General features: G+C 44.4%; 1 protein-coding gene across 1 annotated transcript in view; it reads left to right on the top strand.

Annotated features, from left to right (window-relative positions):
• The window catches only part of LOC138645858 (putative methyltransferase DDB_G0268948), a 115,140-nt gene extending 97,570 nt beyond the window's left edge, over positions 1-17,570 (top strand). Inside the window, exons 6-7 of the mRNA XM_069735363.1 lie at positions 13,061-13,198; positions 16,719-17,570. Of these exons, the coding sequence (XP_069591464.1) occupies positions 13,061-13,198; positions 16,719-16,806 (226 nt within the window). The 3' untranslated portion in view covers positions 16,807-17,570. The remainder of the gene's footprint in view (positions 1-13,060; positions 13,199-16,718) is intronic.
• The last annotated feature ends 1,744 nt before the right edge of the window (positions 17,571-19,314 follow it).

The following is a 19,314-nucleotide window of genomic DNA, read 5'->3' as shown; positions in this document are numbered from 1 at the left end:
GCCGGGGGTATTATAGCTAATAGACGCATCCGACAGTCAGATGAAAATGCTAACAGGCTGACTCTTAACAATATGAGCAAGGGCTGGATTGGCCCACACTTCTCAATACCATCAGATAACAGTGGAGCATAAATTGAAATCCAGTGGGGGTTTTTTTGTTTTTTTTCTGGTGTATTCCCATGCACCTCTTCCCACCCAAACATGGGTATATGATTCAGGATTTCATCTTTTTTGTGTTGTCCTCCTCCTTCTCTTCCTCCTCCACCATATCAAGAGGGTGATCATGCTACCCTCGCTACTATACAATTTTTAAGGGTGTTGGTGAAACCCGCATAAACAATTTTGAGAGGTTTACCTCTAACATTTTTTTATAAATACACTAGTCAAAAAAATAAAGGGAACACTAAAATCCCACATCCTGGATATCACAATGAACTATTTCAGTTCTAAATCTTTATTCACTACATAGTGGAATGTGTTGAGAACAATAAAACCTAAAATTGATCAACGTAAATCAAAACCAATATCCCACGAAGGTCTGGAGTTGGAATGATGCTCAAAATCAAAGTGGAAAATGAAGCTACAGGCTGATCCAATTTCAGTGGAAGTGCCTCAAGACAAGTAATTGACGCTCAGTAGTGTGTTGCCTCCACGTGCCTGTATGATCTACCTACAACGCCTGGGCATGCTCCTGATGAGGTAGTGGATGGTCTCCAGAGGGATCTCCTCCCAGACCTGGACTAAAGCATCCACCAACTCCTGGACAGTCTGTGGTGCATTGGTGGATGATGCGAGACATGATGTTCTAGATGTGTTCAATTGGATTCAGGTCTGGGGAACGGGCGGGCCAGCCCATAGCTTCAATGCCTTAATCTTGCAGGAACTGCTGACACATTCCAGCCACATGAGGTCTGGCATTGTCCTGCATTAGGAGGAACCCAGGGCTAACCGCACCAGCATATGGTCTCACAAGGGGTCTGAGGATCTGGTGAGCACATGGAGGGCTGTGCGGCCCTCCAAAGAAATGCCACCACACACCATTACTGACCCACTGCCAAACTGGTCATACTGAAGGATGTTACAGGCAGCATATCGCTCTCCATGGTGTCTCCAGGCTTTGTCACATGTGCTTTCATCTGTGAAGAGCACAGGGCACCAGTGGCGAACTTGCCAATCATGGTGTTCTGTGGCAAATGCCAAGTGCACTGCATGGTGTTGGGCTGTGAGCACATCCCCCCCCCCCCCCCCCCCTCTGTGGATGTCGGGCACTCAGACCATCCTCATGGAGTCGGTTTCTAACTGTTTGTGCAGGCACATTTGTGGCCCGCTGGAGGTCATTTTGCAGGGCTCTGGCAGTTCTCTTCCTGTTCCTACTTGCACAAGGGTTGAGGTAGCGGTCCTGCTGCTGGGTTGTTGCCCTCCTATGGCCCTCTCCATGTGTCCTGGTGTACTGGCCTGTCTCCTGGTAGCACCTCCAGACTCTGGACACTATGCTGACACACAGCAAACCTTCTTGCCACAGCTCGCATTGATGTGCCATCTTGGATGAGCTGCGCTAACTGAGCAACTTGTTTGGCTTGTAGAGTCCGTCTCATGTTACCACGAGTGTGAAAGCACAACCAACATTCAAAAGTGACCAACACATCAGCCAGAAAGCATTGGTACTGAGATGTGGTCTGTGGTCCCTGTTGTGAATTCTGCTCTTGGGCTCCAACCGGTGGTTGTTGATGGTAATGCATTTATTCCTGAGCAGCAGTCTTGGACAGGTGTTTCTGTTAATTGCAATTCGGACTGGGGTATTTAGCTGTGCAGGACTCATTAGTCCTTGCCAGTAGTCGATGTTCCTTTGGAAGTGTTGGTCCTCTGCCTGGCCCCGCCAATTCAGCTAAGATAAGTGTTTTCTTCATTTTTTTAGACACACTGCTGTGTGTTTATTTTCTGTGCTTATCTTGTTTCTATTTTGTTCCTGCTTGACTGTGCCTGTTGTTTTTCTCAGTCTAGTTGGACTCGCTGGAGTCGCAGATATACTCTCCACATCTTTAGTTAGGTGGTGGAGTTTTTGTATTTTTCTGCTGTGGATATTTTGTAGTGTTTTATGCTGACCGCATAGTATCCTGTACTATCCTTTCCTATCTAGGTAGAAGTGTCCTCCTTTGCTTATCCCTGTTTTCTGTCTGCGTGTGTCTTTTCCTCTCCTACTCAGTTATTATTTGTGGGGGCTACCTATCCTTTGGGGGTGTACTCTGAGGCAAGAGAGTTTTCCTATTTCCATCTTTAGGGATATTTAGTCCTTAGGCTGTGTCGAGGTGTCTAGGTCTGGTTAGGCACACCCCACGGCTACTTCTAGTTGCAGTGATAGGATCAGGGGTTGCGGTCAGTAAAGTTACCACTGCTCCAGCGAAGGTCATTTCATGCTGCTCCAAGGCCACCTGATCATAACAGGTCCCCACCTACAGAACCACTCCTTTATTGAGTGTCTTGATTGCCAATAATTTCTATCTGTTGTCTATTCCATTTGTACAACAATATGTGAAATTGATAATCAAACAGTGTTGCTTCCCAAGTGGATAGTTTGATTTCACAGAAGTTTGATCTACCTGGAGTTATATTCTGTTGTTTAAATGTTCCCTTTATTTTTTTTTTTATCTCTGTGTAATAAATATATATATATTGTAAGGATTTCACTCACTCAGCTGCGACGGCTGACACTCAGGAGATGTGTTCCTTTAAAGTTCACTGGGTTTATTGCTTCATAAACCATGTGGCAAATAACAGAAAGCAAAATGGGCCTTTGGTTCAGGCAAAGAAAAGCAAGTGTCCAGTTCATCCGGCTCAGTCCTGAAGCCGTAACACACTCAGGAGGGTTTCACCTCCACACATATCTGCTGTGTAAAGGATTAGCCAGTCTTATAAAGAGCTAACCCCACCCAGTAACCCATCACATGATTAGCCATGTGGTCTGACATTACCACAGGTCCTGAAACACATATACAAGATTATGTGCAAGAAAGGAATACCCCGGGCTACATTACAGCAACCAGGCACTTATGTGGCACATACCTCCCATCGACTACAAACCCTTTAGCCATGCTACATACCTCCCCCCTCTGCCTAAAGCCGTGGGGCTTGGCACTTTCCCCCACTAAACAAGGGATTCTCGATAGGGCATCCGCATTACCGTGCAGCTTTCCGGCCCTATGTTCCACATGGAAACTGAAGTCCTGCAGGGCTAAGAACCAACGGGTGACTCTAGCATTTCTTCCTTTCGTTTCTCTCATCCACCTAAGCGGGGCATGGTCAGATACCAGTCTAAATTTACGTCCCAGCAGATAGTACCGCAATGTGTCCACTGCCCATTTTATGGCCAAGCACTCCTTCTCAACGACTGAGTAGTTCTTTTCAGATGAGGACAGCTTCCTACTCAGATAGAGAACAGGATGCTCCTCCCCATGTAGTTCTTGGGAAAGGACTGCTCCCACCCCAACATCTGAGGCATCTGTCTGAAGAATAAACTCTTTCTTGAAGTTTGGGGCCATCAGAACGGGTTGCTTACACAAAGCGTTTTTCATTTCTTGGAAGGCTGACTCTGTTTCTTCGGACCACTTAACCATTACTGATTTTGTCCCTTTTAGCAGGTCAGTCAGAGGCGCAGCCATCGTGGCGAAGTTTGGGATGAACCTCCTGTAATATCCCACGATTCCCAGGAAGGCTTTAACTTGTTTCTTGGAAACTGGTTTTGGCCATGTTTGGATTGCCTCCACTTTATTGATTTGGGGTTTTATTTCTCCATGACCCACTATGTATCCAAGGTACTTAGCTTCTTCTTTACCCAAGGCGCACTTCTTCGGGTTTATAGTAAATCCGGCCTCTCTTATAGCATCCAACACCGCTTGGACTTTCTCCAGATGACTCTCCCAGTCCGGGCTAAAGATGACGATATCATCTAGGTACGCAGCAGCGTAGGCCTTATGGGGTGCAAGGACTCTATCCATAGCCCTCTGGAAGGTCGCCGGAGCTCCCTGTAGGCCAAACGGCATCCGGGCATATTGGAAGCATCCATCAGGTGTCGAAAAGGCCGTCTTCTCCTTGGCTTCCTGTGCCATGGGGATCTGCCAATACCCCTTTGTCAAATCCAAGGTGGATATATATCTGGCGTGCCCAAGCCTTTCGATGAGCTCATCAATACGGGGCATGGGATAAGCGTCGAACTTGGAGACTTCATTCAACTTCCGATAGTCGTTGCAAAACCTCCACTCTCCATCAGGTTTTGGGACCAGGACAATTGGGCTCGACCAACCGCTCTTGGATTCCTCAATGACCCCAAGCCTCAACATACGCTCCACTTCCTTGGAGATAACTTCTCGACGAGCCTCAGGAATACGATAAGGTTTCACATTCACCCGCACATGTGGCTCTGTTAGGACCTCGTGCTCTATGACCTTTGTGTATCCTGGCAATTCTGAAAACGGGTCCCTGTTTTTCTGGAGTAACTCCCGGCACTGCTGTTTCTGGGTCTTTGATAGCGTCTCTGCTATAGTAACCGCTCCAACCTCACCTTCTGGGTTGCTTAACAATGACGGAGTTGCTGTCGGCTCTCTATCTTGCCATGGCTTGATGAGGTTGACATGGTAAACTTGGAATGGTTTCCGTCTTCCTGGTTGGTGAATTTTATAATTTACCTCACCAAGTTTCTCGACAACCTCATATGGCCCTTGCCATTTGGCCAAGAACTTGCTTTCCACCGTTGGAACTAACACAAGAACTCGGTCTCCCGGATTGAACTGCCTCACTCTTGCAGACCGGTTGTAGACCCTGGCTTGAGCTTCTTGTGCTTGGAGAAGGTGTTCTTTCACGATAGGCATCACCTTTGCAATCCTCTGCTGCATCAGGGCCACATGCTCAATGACGCTTCTGTGGGGTGTGACTTCGGCCTCCCAGGTTTCCTTGGCTATATCCAGGAGTCCTCGTGGATGTCGGCCATATAGAAGCTCAAACGGTGAGAACCCTGTGGAGGCCTGTGGAACTTCACGAATGGAAAACATCAGATAGGGTAAGAGACAATCCCAGTCTCTACCGTCTTTCTCTATAGCTTTTCTCAGCATGCTCTTTAGTGTCTTGTTAAACCTCTCAACAAGGCCATCTGACTGGGGATGGTACACCGAGGTCCTCAACTGGGAGATCTTCAGGGCTTTGCATAACTCCCTCATCACCTTGCTCATGAAAGGTGTACCCTGGTCAGTCAGGATCTCCTTTGGCAGACCTGTCCGGGAAAAGACATGGACCAACTCGCGGGCTATGCTTTTTGAGGAAGAATTTCTCAAGGGAATTGCCTCAGGATAGCGTGTGGCATAGTCCAGGATGACTAATATATACTGATGGCCCCGAGCTGATTTAACTAAGGGACCGACCAAGTCCATGGCAATTCTCTCGAACGGTACCTCAATAATGGGCAGTGGCACAAGGGGGTTCCGGAAATGAGGAGTAGGAGCAGTTAGCTGACATGTAGGGCAGGACCTGCAATAGTTCACTATTTCCCGGTGACACCCAGGCCAATAGAACCTCTGCACAACCCGTTCCTGCGTTTTTTCCACCCCCAGGTGTCCACCCAAGATGTGTGAATGGGCCATGTCCAACACTTTCCGTCTATACGGACCCGGCACTATCAACTGCTCTACCAACTCCTCCCGTATTTTCGTGACACGGTACAACAACTCCCCCCTCAACAGAAAATGGGGAAATCTTGTGTCTGCCCCCGGCTCCTGTACCACCCCGTCAATAACTGTGACATTATTAAAGGCTTCCCTCAGAGTGGGGTCCCTATGTTGGGCAGTCCCAAAATTTTCACCGGTAACTTCTAACTCCAGAATGTCAGATGTAGGGGATACTTCCTCCTCATCCCCAACCAGAACACAAAAAGGAAAACTGTCTGCCTCTGGGTGTGGCGATACCCTTCCAGGGTTCACTGGTTCCCTGCCAGGCAGCTCAGAACCATTTCCCCACAAATCCCAAAACAAACAGAAATCCCGGCCAATAATTATAGGGTGCAACAAGTCCTGAACCACGCCGACTATGTGGGACTCAGTGCCACATGCCGTTTCAATGTCCACCCTGGCCATAGGGTAGTCCTTTGCATCACCATGTATGCACCGCACTCCGACCTTCTTTCCTGGGAGCAGGTGGAGAGGAAAAGTGGCCCTCACCAGGGTCACTAGGCTCCCTGAGTCTAATAGTGCCGTTACTGCTCGACCGTTCACCTTTTACGGGACACGCTTGAGGTCCCTCGTTGGATGGAGAGTTCACACTACAGGCTGGATACGCATAGTATGAACAACGGCGTCCCATGCTGCAGTCCATCTGCTCAGTGGTTTGGGAACAACGGGCAGCTATATGTCCTGGCTTGTGGCACCTCCAACAAATAATATCACCCGTGGGGACCTTGGGCACCACCTCCCCCGCCCTTTGTGACCTTGGACGCACCACCCCTTTTTGGGACTCAGCTGCCTTCTGGGACCCCCAGTACGGCATGGGCTGCCTCCCGAAGGAGCCTTCCAACCCTTGGTATCTCTCAACCAGTCCGATCAGCTCGTCGGCATTCTGGGGATCACCCTGGCCAACCCAAGACTGTATAGGCCTCGGGAGGGAATGGACAAACCGATCCATCATCACCCGTTCTACCATCTGTGCAGGCGCAGAGGATTCTGGCTGCAGCCATTTCTGGACCAGGTGCAACAGATCAAACATTTGGGAACGAGGTGGTTTGTCCCGGTGATAGCCCCAGGAGTGAACTCGCTGTGCCCTGACAGTCAGTGTCACCCCCAAACGTGCGAGAATCTCGGCTTTCAATTTGTGATACTCTTTGGCATCCTGCAAGGTCAAATCATAGTACGCCTTCTGGGGTTCTCCCGTCAGGTATGGCGCAAGTACCTCTGCCCACTGCTCTGGCGGAAGTTTTTCCCTCTCAGCGACCCTCTCAAACACCGTCAGGAAGGCCTCAACATCATCCCCGGGAGTCATTTTCTGCAATGCGCGTCTTACCGTCTTCCGGACGTGGGTGTCATCAGCCAAACCTGGGGTTGGGGCGCTCGCCTTGCCCTGGATGGCGGTTGCCAGAAGCTGCATCTGCTGCTGATGCTCCTGCTGGCTCTGCTGCATCTGCTGCCGTTGCTCCTGCTGGTTTTGCTGCATCTGCTGCCGTTGCTCCTGCTGGCTCTGTTGTATCTGCTGCTGGCTCTGTTGTATCTGCTGCATCAACAGCCTGTTGGTCTCTTGCTGCCTTTGCAACAGCCTTGACCCAGGACATTCAAAAATAAACTCACGTCTCCGCTGGGAACGCTGCTCGCACGTCTACCACCAATTGTAAGGATTTCACTCACTCAGCTGCGACGGCTGACACTCAGGAGACGTGTTCCTTTAAAGTTCACTGGGTTTATTGCTTCATAAACCATGTGGCAAATAACAGAAAGCAAAATGGGCCTTTGGTTCAGGCAAAGAAAAGCAAGTGTCCAGTTCATCCGGCTCAGTCCTGAAGCCGTAACACACTCAGGAGGGTTTCACCTCCACACATATCTGCTGTGTAAAGGATTAGCCAGTCTTATAAAGAGCTAACCCCACCCAGTAACCCATCACATGATTAGCCATGTGGTCTGACATTACCACAGGTCCTGAAACACATATACAAGATTATGTGCAAGAAAGGAATACTCCGGGCTACATTACAGCAACCAGGCACTTATGTGGCACATACCTCCCATTGACTACAAACCCTTTAGCCATGCTACAATATATATATATATATATATATATATCACTCGAGTATAAGCCGACCCGAGTATAAGCCGACCCCCCTAATTTTGCCACAAAAAACTGGGAAAACTTATTGACTCGAGTATAAGCCTAGGGTGGAAATGCAGCATTTACCGGTGAATTTCAAAAATAAAAATAGATCATTATTTCCCTATAGCTGTGCCATATAGTGCTCTGCACCGTTCATATTTCCCCATAGCTGTGCCCCATATACAGTGCTCTGCACCGTTCATTGTGCCCCATAGCTGTGCCCCATGTACAGTGCTCTGCACCGTTCATTGTGCCCCATAGCTGTGCCCCATATAGTGCTCTGCACCGTTCATTGTGCCCCATAGCTGTGCCCCATATACAGTGCTCTGCACCATTCATTGTGCCCCATATACAGTGCTCTGCACCGTTCATTGTGCCCCATAGCTGTGCCCCATATACAGTGCTCTGCACCGTTCATTGTGCCCCATAGCTGTGCCCCATATACAGTGTTCTGCACCGTTCATTGTGCCCCATAGCTGTGCCCCATATACAGTGCTCTGCACCGTTCATATATCCCCATAGATGCTCCACATAAATCTGTGCCGCCGCTGCTGCTGCAATAAAAAAAAAAAAACCACACATACTCACCTCTCTTGCTTGCAGCTCCCGGCGTCTCGTTCCGGCGCCTCCATCTTCCCGGCATCTCCGCTCTGACTGATCAGGCAGAGGGCGCCGCGCACACTATATGCGTCATCGCGCCCTCTGACCTGAACAGTCAGAGCGCAGATGCCGGGAAGATGGAGCGGCGCCCGGCGGCTGGAACGCGGACAGGTGAATATTACATACTTACCTGGTCCCGACGTCCGGCTCCCTCTGCCTGTCACAGCTGTCTTCGGTGCCGCAGCTTCTTCCTCTATCAGCGGTCACCGGCACCGCTGATTAGAGAAATGAATACGCGGCTCCACCCCTATGGGAGGTGGAGCCGCCTATTCATTTTTCTAATGAGCGGTCCCACGTGACCGCTGAAGAGGGGAAGAACTGCAGCACCGAAGACCGTGGGACGGCAGGGGGAGCGCCAGGATCGCCGGGACTAGGTAAGTATGCCTCGGCGCCCTCTCCCCCTCACCCGCCGACCCTGCCACCCACCTTGACTCGAGTATAAGCCGAGAGGGGCACTTTCAGCCCAAAAATTTGGGCTGAAAATCTCGGCTTATACTCGAGTATATACGATTATGTATATGTATGTATATATATATATATATATATATATATATATATATATATATATATATATATATATATATATATATATATATATATATATATATATATATATATATATAATAATAATATATATATATATATATATATATAATTTTGTTTTTCAGCCCATGCACTTAGTACATGGGCATTACTAGTCTAGAATACCCACTCCTTATAATGGGAAAACAAGGTTTTCTGAGGCGTTCCACTACATCTCTTCAAGGGAGTATTGGAATGCCTCCTTCTAATTATTGCCATCCCTTTCTTAGTGCATATTCTTTAAACAGTGTGGGAGACCCACTAATTAGTAATTTGGGGAAAAAATGCTTTTCTGAGGCTCCACCTTCTAATAGGGAGAACATTTTTGGAAACCAAAAGAGACAGTGGGTTCCATTAGTTTGTGTTTGTGTGGGGTTGTCACACTGCATAGGGAATTTCACAGCCAGGACAGGAGACTTTGTACAGTAAGTACAAAAGGTCCTGGTCTCTTCCATATGAGGCTGAGTAGATTTGAAACACTCCACTATAATACCCAGAGTTTATGAAATAACAGTCCTTGATGCTGCTATGTTAAATTAATTGCTTTTTTCACAGGGCTAATTCAAATAAATTCTGTTATCTTATAAATACTCCGCTCTTGGCTGCAATTCATGCAGGGTGAGATGTGGCAGTAGGTATAGCGTATGACTGGCATTTACGTAGGGATTTGGTAAAAAGAAAAGATGAAGAAAGGTGGCACTTACTATTGGCTTCATTAGAACAGTCCTTTATTTTGTCAAAGACCTCAACAGGAGTGATAGGCAAGGGGTGTGCGGCAGTGTGAGAAGTATTCACAACGGTATTTTGTGCTTGCTACCACGCTTCTATGAGTCCACTTGTGCACTGGCGTATTACTGCTTCCTTAAATTCAGGTGAGCAAAAATACACACAATCATCATTAGCCCCCGCACCACCAAACACCCACAGTGTCGCACCTTCAAACACCCCGTCATCCCAGCCTGCGCCTGCAGCAATGCGCCAGTCTTGCCTCCTCCAGCAGCGACCCAGGGACCCTGCTCCACCGCGGCAGGTAAAGTGTATTAGAATTATAGGACTCACTCCCATTTTCCCAAATTGGGGGGGGGGGGGGGATGCGTCTTATATTCCGAAAAATACAGTATATACAGTAGTATATCTAAAAATGAAAAGGGAGAGTAAAATAAGTGTATTCTAACTATGCTGCAGCAACTAGTTCATGTATAAATACATTATTCTGGAACATGCTTTTTCATAAGGGATAGGCTGAATCAGGAAAACAAGAACAGGAACCACCTAAATAAATATGAAAAAAAGGAAAAAGAACCAAAAAAATTATAAAAACAAAATTTAAAACCAAAGAATAAAAACAAATCAGTCCAAGAAGGCAGAAATTATACATACCCCAACAATTAGGAGAAATAGTAAGCAAAGATCAGATAAAAGATCAAACAATATTACTAAATGTGCTATTACATATTAAGTACATACTTACATATACAAGTTATCATGTAACAAATATATGCATAAATGTTCTTGCATACATACGTGTATGTACACATACATGGAAGGAAAACATTATACAAGGGACACTTTAAGATAGATCAGAACTTTATGACAAAAATGGCACATAACTGTTGTGATCATTTAGGCCAAATGGGTGATGGTGTGTTCAGTTTATAAATCCATTGTTTCATTCTGTGCAAGGAGGTCTTTCCAATTACCTCCCCAAGGTCCTTTAACCCCTTAGTGACGGAGCCAAATTTTTGAAATCTGACCAGTGTCACTTTGTGGTAATAACTCTGCAACGCTTCAACAAATCCCGGTGATTTTTAGCTTGTTTTTTCGTGACACATTATACTTTATGATAATGGTAAATTTAGGTCAATGTTTTGTGTTTATTTCTAAAAAAATATCAAAAATTTGAGAAAAATGTTAAAAAATTTGCAATTTTCAAAATTTGAATGATTATCCCTTTAATCCAGATGGTCATACCACAGCAAACCATTAATAAATAACATTTCCCACATGTCGGCTTTACATCAGCACCATTTATAAAATGTTCTTTTATTTTGTTAGCATTTTAGGAGGTTTAAAAATGTAGCCGTAATTTTTCATTTTTTCAAGGAAATTTACAACATTTATTTTTTACGGACTTATCCATGTTTGAAGTGACTTTAGGGGTCCCATATATTGGGAAACCCCCAAAAGTGACACCATTTTAGAAACAGCACCCCCTGACATATTGAAAACTGCTGTCAGGTAGTTTATTAACCCTTCAGGTGTTTTTTAGGAATTAATGCAAAGTGGCATGATGGAAATGAAAATGTGTATTTTTACCACCAAAATGCCTGTGCAAGGAGGTCTTTCCAATTACCTCCCCAAGGTCCTTTAAAATGTAATCCTGTTGGATCACAGTTATGAATCAGTTTGAAGTGACGAGGGATGGGTTTCAGAATAGACATACCCTCCTCTTGTTCTGCCCCTTCAATGTCCAAGACATGTTCCGGAACTTGTCTTCTGAACTCTCGTGCTGTCAATCCCATGTGGATTAAGCCACATGGGCATGTGGCGTGGTAAATACTTTAGTAGTGCAATTTATATTATATGTGATGGTGTATCTTTCGCTATTGTCCGAATTCTCAAAATCTTTAGCCGTTTCAACGGTTTTGCTGGCAACACATTTTCCACACAAGGAACGATTGTGGAATTGCACTTTTTTTTCAATTTCAATGCACTTGAATTTTTTTTCCTGTTTTCCCATACACTATGTGGTAAAATGAATGGTGTCATTCAAAAGTACAACTTTTCTCACTAAAAACAAGCCCTTAAACAGCTATATTGATGGAACAATAAAAAGACATGACTCTTGGAAGTAGGGGAGGAAAAAATGAAAGCCAAAAAAATGGAAAATTATCATAGCATGAAGGGGTTAAATTATGGAAGATTTTACAGCAGAATCCACAAATAAGATAAAATGCCGTATATACGTACTTGTGTTTAAGCCAAGTTTTTCAGCACATTATTTTTTGTGTGCTGAAAACGCCCCCCTCGGCTTATACACGAGTCAATTGTCCCAGAGGTGGGAGGGAGAGGAGCGGGTCACAGAAGGAGGAGCCTCAGTGCCTCCCACAGCCGCCAGCTTCCAGAAGACATCCTACTCGCCTTCCTGCGTGCCCTTGTGGAGTCGTTGCATCTCATTGGCATTTCCTGCTAAGCGTTCACGTGGCCCCACTCATTAAGGTAATGGACATGCACGCATCTCCACTTCCATAGGTGTGAAGTGAATATTCACTTCACAGCCGGAAAGCACAGCGGTGACAGCGGAAGGTAAGTATGTAGTGTTTGTTTTTTTTTACTTTTACGATGGTAACCAGGGTAAACATCGGGTTACTACGCGCGGCCCTGCGCTTAGTAACCCGATGTTTACCCTGGTTACCGGCATCGTTGGTCGCTGGAGAGCTGTCTGTGTGACAGCTCTCCAGTGACCAAACAGCGACGCTGCAGCGATCGACATCGTTGTCGGTATCTCTGCAGCGTCGCTTAGTTTGACGGTACCTTTAGCTCCAAGAGCTCTCAACAAAGCAGTTTAACCTATACTGTCTAAAGAAATTTACACTGTTTAATAAGAAGGTGAAGTGCTTCTATTTAGTGCAGGAGTAGGAAAACGCAGACGCTGCGGTCTTCTGGCTTCTCTATGGTGGTAAACCTTTGATACATACATTGAAGTAATTTCAAATCTACAGCATGCAAATGAATAGAGGAGATAAAATGAAAAAAATGCATATTATATGTAGCGTTTTATGTGCCTAAAGCCATGTTTTTGATGTAGAAAGGTCTACTGAAAATATTAATCATGTGCACATGAAAGTCAGCAAGGAATTGAGAACAAAGACTTCTCGCACAATGCTAAAACACACTTTATGACTATTTTACCACGATGATTAAAATAACCTTTGTGTCTTTTGAGAAGTAAAATATATAACAATCACTAATTCTTGTCTTCCAGTATCATAGATATACCGGTCAAATTTCAGATGACTATTCCAGAAGTGATTGGATTCATTCAGTCGATTCTAATGTTTCATCTATTCAAAGAAAAAGACGTGAAAGGAGCAGAGCAATTTCTAACAAATACTGAAAAAAGGTGCAATATAAATAAATTATTAACTGTACTAAAGAAGAAACACGTGGAATAGCACAAATGTGCCTTATAACAGTTTTCAGGGAATAGAAATATTAAATGTATAATATGAGCTATAAAGCTACAGAACTATACGGAAGTAAAAAAAATAAATGCAGAAGAAAAAAAACCACATATTCTAAGTTTAGACACTGATTACATTTTAGACCTGTACTGATAGCAGAGAATTAAATTTAAAGGAGTTGTCTGGGACTTACAAAGTAGGATCAGGCATCAGTATGAGATCATTGGTGGAGCTTAGAGACATCAACCCACTAGTCAGCTGATATCTGCTCTGTAAGCGGTCTAAAGGGGCATTTACACTGCAATATAATTGTGAATGAGTATTGTTAAAAACGCTCATTTTACAATTATACTGCCATGTAAACGTGCAGCCAATCACCCGATGAATAAACAAGCTGCTTGTTCAATGGGGAGGATGCAAACTGCTCGTTCATCAGGTGATGAAAACAAGACCACCAAGGGCTAAATATATGAAAAGGTGCCAAAAAGACTAATCCCCATGTGGATGTCTTAAAAGATACACCTCACGGACACTCCCAATGAATACTACCAACAATATAGAAAAATAGGAGTACAACACCCAATTCGATGGAAAAAGGTACATTTTATTAGTTACAAATAATTAGACAGACTAGGATCAGGTAGTGAAGGCTACCAATGTCCGGACATGCAGGTACACAAATGGGCAGTAAATAAAGTGCTTAGTGCATACTATTACAAGGAGAACAGAACAGTAATGGGCAAAAGCAGTGTAACACCAAAAGTGATGGTGGATGCGCGCTCAGTACATGAAGCCCAAATTCCCCCACATTAGCCTTGCTTACCCATAGTGTATCTGAGTCTGGACACGCGCCCCGCCAACACGACGCGCGTTTCGCTTATCTTTCTCAACCGCACCTTGAGAAAGATAAGTGAAACGCGCGTCGGTGTTGGCGTGGCGCGTGTCCAGACTCAAACACCGACGCGCGTTTCACTTATCTTTCTCAAGGTGCGGTTGAGAAAGATAAGTGAAACGCACGTCGTGTTGGCGGGGCGCGTGTAAAGACTCAGATACACTATGGGTAAGCAAGGCTAATGTGGGGGAATTTGGGCTTCATGTACTGAGCGCGCATCCACCATCACTTTTGGTGATACACTGCTTTTGCCCGTTACTGTTATGTTCTCCTTGTAATAGTATGCACTAAGCACTTTATTTACTGCCCATTTGTGTACCTGCATGTCCGGACATTGATAGCCTTCACTACCTGATACTAGTCTGTCTAATTATTTGTAACTAATAAAATTTACCTTTTTCTATTGAATTGGGCGTTATACTCCTATTTTTCTATATTGTTGGTCGTTCATCAGGTGAAATGATCTTTTGTGTTAACAGCAATGTGTAAACAGGACCCGTGCTGCAAAGAACCATGGTAAAAAAAAGAATCAAAATCATAAGTCCAAATGCACAAAATAAGCGTTAGGCACTTCAAAAAGTCATTAGAAACACCGAAAGCAGGTGGAAGGTAAACCCACCTTCTAAGAAGAGATTCCCAACATTAGAGAAATAAAATACAATATTTTTATTTAGATACAAAATGAGAACCATTTAAAAAGACAGGGTATAAGACCTCCATAAAGGTAGGGGAAAACTGCCGCACGCCAAATGTAATAAATGTTTTTACCTGCTTTTCTGGTGTCCACCTCCCTACTATCAATGATATAATATTTACCCTGTCTTTTTAAATGGTTTTAATTTTGTATATAAAAATATAGTGTTCTATTTCTCTAAAGTTTAGAATCTCTTCTTAGCAGGCGGGTTTACCCTCCACCTGCTTTCAGTGTTAGTAAAGAACCATGGTAGCCTAAGAGCAATGAGCAATCTGATAATGGTCGCTCAGTGGGCATGCTTTACCTTGGCCTGCCTGTGTCAACATACATTCAGAAGATCACTGATTTGATAAGTCTACCGATTCCAATTGACTTTTGAATTGTGCCACCAATTGGCCTTTGTGAAAGGACCTTTAAGGCTACTTTCACACATCAGGTTTTTGCCATCAGGCACAATCCGGGGAGTTTTGAAAAAAAAGGTTCCGTTTTTTTCTCATAGAGTTGTATTAGTGCCAGATTGCGCCTAATGGCTACACATTTCATATGTTTTTTGCCGCATCCGTCAAATAATTTTTCCGGCGGACAGAGAAAAGGTTTTTTGTGTCCAGCGAAAAAACGCACAGCAACTGTTCCAGCGATAAACGGATGAAATGTGAGGTGAAATGACTGGATCTGGTTACCGATTCCGGTATTTTTGCACTGACCATGCCCCGTCCTGTTTTTTATTCTGGAGTCTCTCTCTTTCTTTCTTGCTTTCTCTTTCTCCTTTTTCTTTTTCTCCTTTCCCCTGAACAGGAAGTCCAAACTCTAGACCTGGTAAAGAAAAACAGATCCAGCAAAAAAAATGGATCCGGCGCATCAGTTTTTCACAATTTGCACCGGATCCATTTTTTTCAGAAAATAGGTGGATTATGTCTGAAGGCAAAAAATGGATATGTGAAAGTAGCCTAAGAATGTATGGAAGTGAGACTCTACAGCTCTGTAAATTGTTTAGTAGCCGCTGCCAAGAACAGCAGTTTAATCCCCCATTCATCATTATATCAGTGTTCAACAACTCTTTAATTGCCACAGTTACTTTGCTGTGGTAGGTTCTAATAGATTCAGGTACCTTCTATCAAGGAATACAATGGGGTGTCAGATTATACTTCTGGGGTCTCAATCAGGTACTATAGAGCCAGGCTCCCTGTACCAGTAGCAAGTCTATTTTGCTCAATTGCATAGCACCATTAATTCCACAGCACTTTACTGGCTTCCTACCGCCCAGAGACTCCAGTTCAAAACCCTCACAATGACATACAAAGCCATCCACAACCTTTCTCCTCCATACATCTGTGACATGGTCTCCCGGTACCTACCTACACGCAACCTCCGATCCTCTCAAGACCTCCTTCTCTACTCCCCTCTCATCTCTTCTTCCCACAACCGCATCCAAGACTTCTCCCGTGCTTCCCCCATACTCTGGAACTCTCTACCCCAACACATCAGACTCTCGCCTACCATAGAAACCTTCAAAAAGAACCTGAAGACCCACCTCTTCCGACAAGCCTACAGCCTGCAGTGATCCTGAAGTTACTGAACCGCCGCGCAACTTGCCCTACCCTCTCCTAGTGTTTCATCACCCATCCCCTGCAGACTGTGAGCCCTCGCGGGCAGGGTCCTCGCTCCTTATGTACCCGTGTGCCTGTTATCTGCTCATGTTTAATGTATTTGTCTATATTTGCCTCGTATTCACATGTAAAGCGCCATGGAATAAATGGCGCTATAAAAATGTATAATAATAATAATAATAATATCACAATAAGAAGCACACATACATCTTATCAAGCATTTATCACATTTTTATGATGTTGCTGAATTTACCTTATCATTGCAGATTCCGGGAGATACTTGGAGAAGAGGCTGATTCTGCCCGAATGAACGTGACAATAAAACATTACTGTGTCCTTGCTTGCAAGAATTAACATAGCGACCTGCCAAATCCAAATATTCAGAGTAGATTGTCGTTTTATTGTTTTTCTTATAAGTCATACATAAAAAAATGTCTTTTCAACTGTTGGACACCAACATTTACAAGTTACAGTTTTAACTTTTAACGCCTTCCTGAAAAGTTAAAAAACATATAAATACCTCACTCTCCAGGTGTCCGTAATGTCAGCGCATGTTTCCGGAAATACTTTTTATTTTTGTTAGTTTTTTTTAAGTGATCGAGTAACTACCATCGTGATGTGTGAAGCTATTGAGATCAATCTGGGCCAATTATTTGAAACCTAAGACAACTATGGGCGCTGACATCTGGAACACTCATTATGCACAGTTTATAACTACTTGTTATTGTATTTATGGTGCTGACAATTACTATTATAATTGTGTGGTTTTTGGTTATAAAATTATCCAACAAAAATGAGAGTAGAGGACGGCACTAGAGCAGAACAAGCTCCACTGGACTGAAGCTCACTAATGAGCAACCGAATCGCAGATGTCACGAAAGCTCTGGGTCTGGTGCTCTGCATAAGAAGCATATAGCTATATTGTCAGCGTAGCAGAAGAAAAAGCATAAATGCGGCACTCACCCTTTTCGTAGCTGTGTAATCGTGCTCTTTATTGAACAAAAATTAATACATCCATCCTGGACCCGTTGAAGCACAAGTCGTGCGAAACGGCCATCGTCCACACTCCATCCCCGCACCCTCCTGAAGTCCTGATGTCCATATGGATGTATTAATTTTTGTTCAATAAAGAGCACGATTACACAGCTACGAAAAGGGTGAGTGCCGCATTTATGCTTTTTCTTCTGCTATGCTGGTTATATAATTATGTTGATTCTTTAATATTTTCACCATATTTAATGTGTCTATTAGTGTATATAATGTACTCTAATTTCCGGTATTTTTGCACTTCTTCATCTTATGAACAGTGGTATACTTACCCTGTTCTCATAGTAGACCAGTGTGTGCATGTCTGCGGAATGCGTGATCTGGGACATCTCTGAAGGCGCTGGGTGATGACGAGTGCGTGCCAGCAACATCAGGGTGACGGCCCAGCCGACACGCATTATCGGCACGCCTTGCCGGATGTGATGTAACACCCGGCGCGTATTTCCGTATACATGCACCGACATTATGGACACCTGGAGAGTGGGGTATTTATATGTGGCCTTTTGTATAACACACTACCGCACCTTGAGAAAGAAAGGCGAAATGCGAGTCGATGTTGGTGTGGCGTGTGTCCAGACTCTGATACACAATGGGTAAGCAAGGCTAATATGGGGGAATATGGGCCCAATTGATCTAGCGTGCATTCATTATGATCTCTGGTGATAACCTTTGCCTATACTTGTTATGTCCCTCAAATAATACTATGCGCTAAGCATTTAACTGACTGCCCAGTAGTTTATCTGTATGTCTGGACATTGGTAGCCATCACTACCTGATCCTAGTCTGTAATTAATTATTTGTAAGTGATTTAATAAAATGTATACTTCTTTATCAAATTGGATGTTGTACTCCTATATTTTTTGTATTGAGTTGTCTCTTGAACAGTTCACACTTCTTTGGGATTAGCTTGACTCCATGTTGCTGATAACATTGTAGTACAGTCCTCACATGCTCAACATGCTGGGCAAAGGTCTTGCTGTGTACCACATTGTCATTGAGGTATAGCTGGCAGATATCATCTCTAAACCCCTCTAGACATGCTTTCATGCTGCTCTGGAATTCTGCCGGAGCAGAGCTGAGTTCAGTCAGTATACGGATCCACTCATACAATCCCCATGGTGTAATGAATGCTGTTAGGGTTCTACTGGTTTCTTCTACAAAACCTTGGTGGTGTGCCTTACCCTGGTCAAGGACAGAGAACCAGGTACTGAATCTTTGGTATCTGGTACTGATCCGGGATTGACTTCCTGTTTAGTTCCCGTTAATCACAACAAAGACTCAACGTGCCATCCTTCTTCCTGACACAGACAATAGGAGAGGAGTAGGATGACTTTGATTTTTGGACCCACCTCTGTTAATTAGGTCTTGCGGGTATTCTTTAGTTTAGGCACAGATACGTAACTTCTGGTAACTGGGGTAGTGTCTTCCAGGTTGATGATCAGGTGCAATGACAGAATACTACTTATATCAGAGCCACCCTTTGAGAGTGCATGACACTCTTCCTTCAATATCTGTTTCATTACAGCTAAATATTTGGCACTTAGATGTTGAAGGGCCACTGGGGATCCCAGGGTCCAGAGGTTGGTAGTGTGGTTCTCTCCACTGAGGAAACCTTGCTCCTTGTTTGGGAAACCGTATTCACTGCGGGATCATGAACTGGCCTCTGACTGGCTGGATACACCATCTTAACCCTAGAACTACCGCAGGTTTCATAATACCTATAACTACCATTAAGGGTCATTTTGACCCCCATTCAAAAGTACTGACTCTGGAGTAAAAATAACTTTTTTGTTGCCAACAAATTAAAGAACATTT

This window comes from Ranitomeya imitator, chromosome 7 (genome assembly GCF_032444005.1).
Source record: "Ranitomeya imitator isolate aRanImi1 chromosome 7, aRanImi1.pri, whole genome shotgun sequence".
Classification (NCBI taxonomy): domain Eukaryota; kingdom Metazoa; phylum Chordata; class Amphibia; order Anura; family Dendrobatidae; genus Ranitomeya; species Ranitomeya imitator.
Note: the sequence above shows the minus strand (reverse complement) of the source record. Positions and strands in the feature narration are given on the sequence as shown.